General features: G+C 37.8%; 1 protein-coding gene across 5 annotated transcripts in view; it reads left to right on the forward strand.

Moving 5' to 3' along the window:
- The window catches only part of LOC104880950 (BRASSINOSTEROID INSENSITIVE 1-associated receptor kinase 1), a 39,250-nt gene extending 31,608 nt beyond the window's left edge, over positions 1 to 7,642 (forward strand). The window contains exons 11-13 of one of the 5 annotated variants that reach the window (XR_009467033.1): positions 3,431 to 3,773; positions 3,925 to 4,002; positions 4,081 to 4,371. Coding sequence is in view for 4 of the 5 variants with exons in the window: in XM_059741010.1 (XP_059596993.1) it covers positions 3,431 to 3,748 (318 nt within the window). In the remaining variant the exon portion in view is untranslated. Of the gene's footprint in view, positions 1 to 3,430; positions 3,780 to 3,924; positions 4,372 to 4,434; positions 4,742 to 7,345 lie in introns of those variants that run through there. The other 4 variants (XM_059741010.1, XM_059741009.1, XM_059741008.1 and 1 more) reach the window with 4 other exon arrangements.
- Positions 7,643 to 11,365: the final 3,723 nt, after the last annotated feature.

Genomic DNA, 11,365 nt, shown 5'->3' on the forward strand with positions numbered 1-11,365 from the left:
ATTGTGTTGGCATGTGAGATGTAAACAACAAAGCACGAGCAACTTCAAGAATATGTCTATTTTTCCGTTCTGCAACCCCGTTTTGTTGAGGGGTGTCAACATAAGAACTTTGATGTATAATACCATTTTCTTGTAGGTAAGTGCTCAAGGAGTGATTAAAATACTCAGTACCATTATCAGTACGAAGAATTTGAATTTTGGTGTGAAACTGAGTTTGTATCATAGAGTGAAAGTTTATGAAGACTGATCGAACCTCAGTTTTATCAGTCAACAAATATACCTAACACAGGCGAATATGATCATCAATAAAAGTAATAAACCATTTTTTATGGGTCCTATTAGGGGTACGTGAGGGACCCCATAAATCACTGTGAATCAGAGTAAATGGTATGGATGATTTATACTTAGATTTAGGAAAAGACGCCCGATGATGTTTGGCAAGTTCACACACTTCACACTGAAAATTCAATAAAGTTTTGTTTGAACATAGTGAGGGAAATAAATATTTTAAGTACTGAAAACTAGGATGACCCATCCTTTTGTGCCATAACAAAAGTTCACTGTCCTTAGGATAAGATGTAGAATTACAAACAGTAGGAGAACTCTGTCCAAGCACATCAGTTTCGTCGAAGTAATATAGACCCTCACTTTCCTTAGCACTGCCAATCGTCTTCCCCGATGATAGGTCCTGAAAAACACAATGAAATGGTAGGAATTTAGCTGAGCAATTAGACATTTTGGTTAATTGGCTAATAGACATCAAATTGCAAGACAAATTAGGTACATGTAGGACAGGGTTGAGAGTAATCGACTCAGAAATACGAATACTCCCTTTGCCAGCAACTGGTGATAAAGTACCATCTGCAATTTTTACTTTTAAATTACCGACACAAGGAGAATATGTAGAAAATAAATGATGAGCATCAGTGATATGATCAGATGCACTAGAGTCAATAATCCAGGGAGTAGTCTGAGACATGGTACTAAGTCCTGTCAAAAAGATACCTTTTTTTGCCAAAGAACCAGAGGATAAAGTGGTAGAAGACTGACCAGATGCTTGGAAATTAGAAAAAAGCTCATATAATTTCGCAAGCTAGTCAGAATTAAACCCCACACTAGAGGTTAACTGACAAATTTCTGGTGGAGTTTTGTCTGCCTGGGTTTCGGAGGAGGCTTGATGACTATGGGCTTTATTAGGTTGTCTGGGCTTCCAATCTGCAGGTTTGCCATGTAGGGCCCAACAAGTGTCTTTGGTGTGGCCCAACTTCTTACAATGCTCACAATAAGTCCTCTTGGACTGTCTTGGGCTTGGCCCATTAGATCCAACAACATGAGGCCCACGTCCAGCAACAGTGTAAGGCCTATGAGGCCCATGAGACCCATGAGGCCCATGAGTTAAAAGGGCTGAGCCTTCAAGCCTAAAGGAGAGATCCAACATCACTCTCCTTCTGCTTTCCTCTCGCCGTACCTCAGAGAAGACTTCTCGGATGGAGGGCAACGGCCGGGGACTGAGAACCCTACTTCTGACATCATCAAGCTCGCGGTTCAGCCCCGCTAGGAACTCGAAGAACCTTTAGTTCTCCATCTTCTTCTTGAAGCGCACACTGTCCCCCGTGCACTCCCACTCTTCTTCGCAGCTGAGATTGAGATCTTGCCACAGACCCACCATCTCGATGTAATATTCCGTGACTTTCCGTTCTCCTTGCTTCATCTGCCAAAGCTGCGTCTTGATTTCAAAGATTTGGGAAGCATTTTTAGCATCTGAATACGTTTCCCGTATCGCATCCCACACGTCCTTTGCCGTCGGGAGGAACATGTAAGTCTTTCCAATGGATGGTTTCATGGAGTTAATCAGGCATGAGGTGATGAAGGAGTTTTTGGACCGCCATTTCTGGGATGCAGCTACATCAGTCAGAGGTGGTCGTCGTGTTTCGCCGGTAAGGAACCCTAACTTCCCCTTTTCGTCAATAACGAGTTTGATTGCTTGAGCCCACTCTCTGTAATTCTTACCATTCAGTTTTTCAACGGTAAGGTGGAGTGGGGAGTTGTCGAATGCACCGATGGGGCCCATCAAAGAGTGTATCTCCGACACTCTTTCATGGCTATTTCCTCTTTGGGCATCCATGGACAGATTAGGGTTTTAGAGCAAACAAGGCTCTGATACCATGAAGAAACTGAGAAAATGATATTTCCAATTCATTCAAAACTATATCTTTTTTACATAAACATATCCCTATTTAACAAATATACAGAGAGAAATTAAAACGGAAAAAAAACTACAAATATGGAAGAACACAAATTACCCATAATAGGGGCCTCAATCTTTCCCTATTATCCTACCAATCATTATTCAAAATTGTAACGAACTTCTACAGAAAGGCAATCGTACTTGCCCTTTATGCTGCACTAAGGAGATTGAAGTAAATGTAGGATTGACCAATGATGTGATGAGAAGACTGGAGGGAAAGTTAAAATGAAAAGCCCTTTCTCCGTATTGCCTTATCCCAACAATACTTTCCATTACAATCTAACCAATTTCCCTATAGAATTTATTTTCTTTTTCTTCAGTCTGTTTGTAACATGAATGTTGCCCTAGTACATATTGTGGCTTAAATCTTAACAGCTTAAGCTTTTAGGGAAGTTCGTAGCTTAATCATATCAAAGCTAGAGATCTTGTGTTGGAGTGTTTTATCACAAAAGAGAAACAGAGCAGAGAAGAAGAAGCTCACGTCACTCTCATTCATCCTACAGAGCAAAGTGAGTAGGAAGGTTCTAGATATAGGGGGCTAGAAAAGAGTGCTCTAACCAATTTGTGACTAACTCCAGCTTATCCTCTTGCAAAAAAACAGAAAAAAAAAACACAAAAGTAGTTGTTTAACTAACAGAGCTTGTTATTACTGTAATGAGAATCTTAATATGTTTCCTAATGCTATTGTCCCCGTCTATTTATCTACTCAGCTTTTAGGAAAGTTGGTAGCTTAGTAATAGGCTTAGTTTTTTTTGAGTAGGTAAGATATAGACTTCTTGACAGGAACTTCTTTTAAAATTGACTTTCATTTTCTTTTAGTCCTTCTATAAACTCACCACATGGAATGGGTCTATTTTTCTTTTCTTGACACTCTGGATTTAAGGCATTTTAGAATTTCAATTAGGAACTTTATCCTTTTTGTTTCATTTATGGTGACTATGGCCATACCTTCATATCGCATTATAAACTTGTATATTTGAATGCTGCCCAAAACAAAATTTGACAACTTCAATTCCATGGAAGCCGAAACACTTATTTAATGTAATCCTCGCAGTTAACACTGAATCTCTTTTTTCCAGTAGTTTCATTCTCACATCCTATACATGGCACAAGCTTTTTACAGAATCTTATTTTCCATTGCTGACTTATGTGTATATTTGCTGCTCTTTTGGAAAATTTAAGGTCAAGGAACTGTTGAACAAAAAGAAATTGGAAACACTGGTTGATTCTAAGCTGCAGGGCTATTACATTGTAGAGGAGGTAGAGGAGCTAATCCAGGTGGCTCTCCTTTGCACACTAAACACAGCTTCAGACCGACCCAAGATGTCAGATGTGGTCAAAATGCTTGAAGGTGATGGTTTGGCTGAAAGGTGGGAACAGTGGAAAAAGGAGGATATAATTTGCGGAGAGCTAAATCATTGCAACTTCTCCTCTAATAATTGGATTATAAATGACTCCACTCCAGGCCTTCATCCTGAAGAATTGTCCGGTCCCAGATGATGCTTTTGCTATTCCACATGCATATGTATAAGTATCTCCTTTATTGGTGTCTTTAAAATTCAGATCATTAAATAAGTGCATATAATCTCTTTTTCTCATTTTATTTTTCCCACTACCAATTTATATTATTTGGTAGAGTTAATTGACGATGATTATATATTGTCTATTTTCTGTAGGGTTGTCTTGGTTCACACCTGAAGCCTCAGCTGCTAGTTTGTAGCAAAGTGTATATTGGAACAAGCAGATTTACATAGGTGTGCCATAGCTATGAGTTCAATCAATCTAATTCAACTTTTGCCCCGAATTATCATGATTGTGAAAAATGTTTACAGGACATCTTCTAAATGCTAGCAGAAGATCATCCAAGGCAGGGACTAGATCTACCTATGTTTTGTTGTATATGAGTTGAGATAGAATCATACCATTTGTGGATATTAGTCGAAATATAAGGTTTGTATGTTGGCAGTTCCATTCCAATTGTAATAAAACCGGCTTAAGGAGACCTTAATCTCATCTACTTAGATCAAGGGGCTTGATGGACTAGCTTCCCAAGTCTTGTTGATAATGTTGTCATGTATGGGTGCTTTTGTATAAAAAAATTTATTTAAAAGCTTGAGATTTTATGTTGGATTGTAATCAGGAGCCACTTTTAGAAAGTGAAGCTCATTTGAGGCTAGTTTTGGCAGGTAGCTGATAGATGCACTCTGGGACTGAGATCACCAAAGGAAACTGCAAGCATCTGACCAAACTGGCAAATGGGTGAGTCAATCGATAACCAGAGCAAAGTGCAGTTTTCTTTGTTGCTATGTCAACCAATTGAGACCATGAGGATCTCGTAATTCAAATTTGAGGAATGCAAATTGATCGGGGAAGTCTAAGAGAAGATTGTAGATCTTAATTCTGGTAAGACTTGTACACTCAACTCCTATTCCTCTTAGTGGATCCTTGAGGTAGCTTTTATGGCTCTAGGTTTTTGACCTTCCCTTTTTTTTCGAGGTTTTCTGTGTGGTTGAATATTAATTTATGGCGTGTGATAAGCATTGTAAGTCAATTGGATCAATCCATATCAAAGTTGAAGCAAAATTCAATAGAAATTTAGTAAAAATCATTTACAGTGTTAAAAGCTTAGTTACCAACACATCCCTCTTCCTGACTGTTCCGAGCCCTCATTCTGCTCCCCCAACTTCTCTCCTCGTGCACCATTCTATAGTTGGACCTTCTCTTCTCAAGGATTAATTTGCTCTTCCCATCTCGCCATCGTTGTATCTGACTTCATTTTTTTGCCTGGAATCAGCCAAACCCGTATCATAATCATACTGCATTTGTAGAGTGGGATCAGACAGTGTCTTGTAAGCTGCATTCAGCTGTATAAACATCATTGTTGATTCTTCCTTCATGGAAGGATCACAAACATCAGGGTGATATTGCAGGCTCATCTGTCTATAAGCTCTCTTTATATCATCAATGCCTGCATTTTCTGGATGCCAACCAAGTAGCTTATAGCAGTTGGGAGACTCATTTTTACTGGACAACTTGGGTGCTCATCTTGCTGCTCTGCATGAGACCAAAACGAACCTGGAAGGCCACTGACAATTATGAGCTAGTAGATGAAAATAGCAGTGATGAGGCTTGATCTGAGAGAAATGTCCATGGGAGTCTGGCTGATCAGCTTGTGTTGAATGTGGATGAAGAAGCGTTTGAGTAGTGCATATAGATATGGAAGAGAATGAGGAGAGGAGGGAGGAAAGCATAAGGAATGTATGTGAAGTAGGCGACAAAGCCAAGACTGCTGCTTCTGAATTCAAGGCTGTGCTTCGGAGACATCATCTTATGGACATGGGATGAATATCTTTGAAAAGGTGAAGTCGTGTCCATGCATGATCTTTTATTAATACGAGGAGGTTCATGGACGGTTTAGTATATAATTTGAAAAAGAATCCCTCTTAGGTTCATGGATAGTCTTTTTTCTTCCAAGAGAATTCTATGGTACACATTCCCTATCTGTCAAAAGCTTATAAAAATATAAAGTTCTGGCTAAAGGCTAAAGGTTAAAGTTAAGGTTCAAGCAGGAAATGACATCATGCTCCTATTTGGTTTTTTTTTTTTTTTTTTTTGGTATTTTTTAATTATAAATAAAATAGGTATTAGTATATAAAAATAGGGAGAATTGTGTTTTGGGCCCAACTGGGCCCAAAAATTAAGAGAAGGTCCATCTAATTGCCCTAATTAATGATAAGGATATCAGATGTTAACAGACGAAAATGCCCTTTACATTTCCAACTCAAATGGTTGTAAATTAATGGGTTTCACAGCTGGTAAACTTGAAATGCCATGTCACCAGAGTGAAAATTCTGAATCTTCCTACCCTTTTCTCTCCCTCTGTAAACAACATACGCACAAACGATGCCGACCTTAATTGTCCCCCAATCGCTTTCTTCAGCAGCTGAGGATTGTGAGCATTTCAGAAAAGCTTTTGTAGGTATTTTATCAATGATCATTCCCAAATCCAAATGATGGTGGTCTGAATTATTTGCTGATATTTTGATTTTATCAGGTTGAGGCGTTTGTAGGTATTTTATCATCATCGTTCAGAGAGAATAAATGGGTTTCATCCAAACGGTGAGCTTTGGGGAAGAAGATTGTCCGGTGATGATGCAAATAATCCAGAATAGCTATCCTTCGGATCAAAAATATTTCGAAAATAGAGAAATTGGTTAACCTGACGAAACTGGCTGCCAATGAAGATATAAACTGGCTGCCACCAACTGCTATGTCCACCAATTGACTACTCATTGTTAGCATATCAAACATCTATGTAGTCCATCAGCTTCAGTTTTAGTGGGCTGTGGGCCATATGGTGCACCAGTTGGACAATGCAAGACCTCCGTTCTGTTTGATGAGTCCAGACCTCTAAAAAGCCTCAAATGTAACTATTATTCTATGGCTCACAAACACTGGGCAAGATGTATATGCATAAGGTGTTGTGTTCCTCTGGAACATTCTAGGTTATTCCATTTTTTACATTTTTCCTTTTCGTTTTGTATACCTTGACCTGGTTACATGATGCATGCATAGTTAATGCTACTTTTGGTCCTATTGTCTTTCCATGTGGCTATAGACTTTTGTAATAAGGCTTTATAAGCTCTATAGGCTTCGAGCTCATAGAAATTGATATCATGAGATTAATTTAGGATCCACTCTCTCAGAATCTCTCTTGCTCTTTGTGTTAGTTGTAAGTTCATGACTATTTCACATTCTATTAAAATTTCTATTAGCTATCTTGATTTTATCAAAATCACGAGCTTTTGTTTTCTGCTTGAATTCCTAAATTTTCTTTTTGAATATTTTTCTTGTCTTAGCCCACTCCACCCAACTTTTCCTTTCTCGTTTTTTTGATTAGTATCTGAAACAATTCTTATTTCGTTGATCAATGTATATTCTTGCAAAAAATGAATTAAAAATTTAATTTGTGCCCAATTAGTTTGGTGTAAATGTCATCCACATTTATCTCATGTAATTTTAATTGGAAATATTTGGTGTTTATAGGAATAAACAGGAAGCTTGAAATTGCTAATCATTGGCATTAAATTGAAGCAGGTTTAGAAATGAAAGTTCTGAATTAGGAGAGAATGGATGAGAAGGAGAATTGCGGACAGAAGAAAATAATGTCTCCCTGTTTGGCTCTGAAGAAATTGCTTGGATGAGAAAATGGTGAGTACTCTAAAAGTGAGCCACAGTTAGAAGCATTTTGGTCTTCTTCAGAGTTTCCTCGTAAATTATAGACAATTGTTAGGCCTGGTGCCACATGTGATGTTTAAAAAGCTGTTCACTAGTTGAATGGAACCCATCTTTAGGCATGCTTTTTACTGAATAAAATATATGTTTGAATAATAATTTGTCATGCTTAGCATATAATCTTCTTTTGAATTCTAGCTGGAAAGTTGGAATTAACTTCGAATAGCTTCACATTAATGGACAGATTGCTATTTTTTAATTTGCTTGTATTGTTACAAAAGTATAGGGAACAAATTGAGACTTCAGTTTTTCCTTATTTTATTAACCAAAAGATTGCAATCATGATTAACCTATGCATGAGTAGACATTCAGTAGTGGTTGTATGGAATTTATGTATGTGTACAAGACATTTACACTAAGTGTACAAGGTACCTGTGTTTAATGTACAAAGGTGTACAAATGTACCTATGTTGAAGTATTTGCGATGTTTTAAAATCATTTCCATTTTGAAAGGATGAGGAACATTCCCTCACACACATTCCTTGATCACGCACTCATCTCGTTCAATTTTATTACTTCATACATGTTGATTGGATGACCAACGACAATAATGATGAATAAGAACCTATATTGGGTTTCACTTCCCCCTTTTCCCTTCCCCATTTTCCCTTAGGCATCACATTAGAACATGGTAGCTCACCCATTTGCACGCTATTAGTTTTAGGTATGTCAAATTTTTGCCATTGTATAAGACATTTACACTAAGTGTACAATGCAAATGTGCTAACTGTACAAGTGTGTACAATGCTACCTATGTTGAAGGATTTCAAATGGTTTTGAATAAATTGCTTGCTCATTTTATTTTTCTAAGGGTGACATTCCTCATAGACATTCCTCATTTCCATTTCTACACATTCATTGGATGAGATAGCGCGCTTATGATGAATAAGAACCTCGATTTGGTGTCATTTTTCCCCTTTTCAGTGAGCCATGACATTGGAACGTGGTTAACCTGGCCATATGCACTAGTTCTGTTGTATCTAGGTGGAATTTCTGCAACTGTACAAGGCATTTAAACTAAGTGTACAAGGCCAATGTACTAAAAGTACAAGGGTGTACAAGGGTTTCTATCTTACTTTTTCCAATTGTGGGGAACAATCCTCAGACATGTTGCTTGATAACACTCATTGCATGCATTTTATTTGATGTCTACCATGTTAATTCATTCTATTAGCTTCCCTAGTAATGATGAATATGAATCGAAATTAGGGTAAACATTTTTGTCATTTTCCTTAGTCCATGGTAATGGAAACATTGGTTACCCACCCATATTCACTTGAAAATATGTACCTATTAGGGATTTGGTGACTAGACAAGGCATTTACACTAAGTGTACAAAGCAAATGTGCTAATTGTACAAGTGTGTACATGGGTGCCTATCTTGAAGGATTTGAAATGCTTTTGAAAAAATTGCTTGCTCATTTACTTTTTCTAAGAGGGAGATTCCTCATTTCCCTTCGTACACATTCATTGGATGAGATAGCGCGCTTATGATGAATAGGAACCTCGATTTGGTTTCATTTTTCCCCAACTCGGTGAGCCATGACATTGGAACGTGGTTAACCCAGCCATATGCACTAGTTATGTTGTATGATCTAGGTTGAATTTCTACAACTGTACAAGGCATTTACACTAAGTGTACAAGGCCAATGTACTAAAAGTACAAGGGTGTACAAGGGTTTCTATCTTACTTTTTCCAATTGTGGGGAACAATCCTCAGACATATTGCTTGATAACACTCATTGCATGCATTTTATTTGATGTCTACCATGTTAATTCATTCTATTAGCTTCCCTAGTAATGATGAATATGAACCGAAATTAGGGTAACCTTTTGTGTCATTTTCCTTAGTCCATGGTAATGGAAACATTGGTTACCCACCCATATTCACTTGAAAATATGTACCTATTAGGGATTTGGTGACTGGACAAGGCATTTACACTAAGTGTACAAAGCAAATGTGCTAACTGTACAAGTGTGTACAAGGGTGCCTATCTTGAAGGATTTGAAATGCTTTTGAAAAAATTGCTTGCTCATTTACTTTTTCTAAGAGGGAGATTCCTCATTTCCCTTCGTACACATTCATTGGATGAGATAGCGTGCTTATGATGAATAGGAACCTCGATTTGGTTTCATTTTTCCCCAACTCGGTGAGCCATGACATTGGAACGTGGTTAACCCAGCCATATGCACTAGTTATGTTGTATGATCTAGGTTGAATTTCTGCAACTGTACAAGGCATTTACACTAAGTGTACAAGGCCAATGTACTAAAAGTACAAGGGTGTACAAGGGTGTCTATATTACTTTTTCCAATTGTGGGGAACAATCCTCAGACATGTTGCTTGATAACACTCATTGCATGCATTTTATTTGATGTCTACCATGTTAATTCATTCTATTAGCTTCCCTAGTAATGATGAATATGAACCGAAATTAGGGTAACCTTTTGTGTCATTTTCCCTAGTCCATGGTAATGGAAACATTGGTTACCCACCCATATTCACTTGAAAATATGTACCTATTAGGGATTTGGTGACTGGACAAGGCATTTACACTAAGTGTACAAAGCAAATGTGCTAACTGTACAAGTGTGTACAGGGGTGCCTATCTTGAAGGATTTGAAATGCTTTTGAAAAAATTGCTTGCTCATTTACTTTTTCTAAGAGGGAGATTCCTCATTTCCCTTCGTACACATTCATTGGATGAGATAGCGTGCTTATGATGAATAGGAACCTCGATTTGGTTTCATTTTTCCCCAACTCGGTGAGCCATGACATTGGAACGTGGTTAACCCAGCCATATGCACTAGTTATGTTGTATGATCTAGGTTGAATTTCTGCAACTGTACAAGGCATTTACACTAAGTGTACAAGGCCAATGTACTAAAAGTACAAGGGTGTACAAGGGTGTCTATCTTACTTTTTCCAAACGTGGGGAACAATCCTCACACATGTTGCTTGATAACACATGCATTGCATGCAATTTAATTGATGTCTACCATGTTCATTCATCCTATTAGCTTCCCTAGTAATGATGAATATGAACCGAAATTAGGGTAACCTTTTGTGTCATTTTCCCTAGTCCATGGTAATGGAAACATTGGTTACCCACCCATATTCACTTGAAAATATGTACCTATTAGGGATTTGGTGACTGGACAAGGCATTTACACTAAGTGTACAAAGCAAATGTGCTAACTGTACAAGTGTGTACAAGGGTGCCTATCTTGAAGGATTTGAAATGCTTTTGAAAAAATTGCTTGCTCATTTATTTTTTCTAAGGGGGACATTCCTCATTTCCCTTCGTACACATTCATTGGATGAAATAGCGCGCTTATGATGAATAGGAACCTCGATTTGGTGTCATTTTTCCCCAACTCGGTGAGCCATGACATTGGAACGTGGTTAACCCAGCCATATGCACTAGTTATGTTGTATGATCTAGGTTGAATTTCTATAACTGTACAAGGCATTTACACTAAGTGTACAAGGCCAATGTACTAAAAGTACAAGGGTGTACAAGGGTGTCTATCTTACTTTTTCCAAACATGAGGAACAACAACAGCCAACATACGAACCTAGAGGACTATACAAAATTCATTGTGCTGAAACTTATGGAAGAACTTACAAAACATCATTATGGGGTTAAGCTGCTTCAGTTCAGGAATCCCAGCAAGAGAGACATCTTGCTTTGTATGACAAACACGTGCGTCAATAATTGTAACAGTTGTAAATTAGAAATTATAGAGGTAACTTGCCTGTAATCTAATGAGAATTGACTTGATAGATTTGCTTTTTAACCAAGTACTTAGTGATGAAAA

Source organism: Vitis vinifera, chromosome 12, assembly GCF_030704535.1.
Source record: "Vitis vinifera cultivar Pinot Noir 40024 chromosome 12, ASM3070453v1".
Classification (NCBI taxonomy): domain Eukaryota; kingdom Viridiplantae; phylum Streptophyta; class Magnoliopsida; order Vitales; family Vitaceae; genus Vitis; species Vitis vinifera.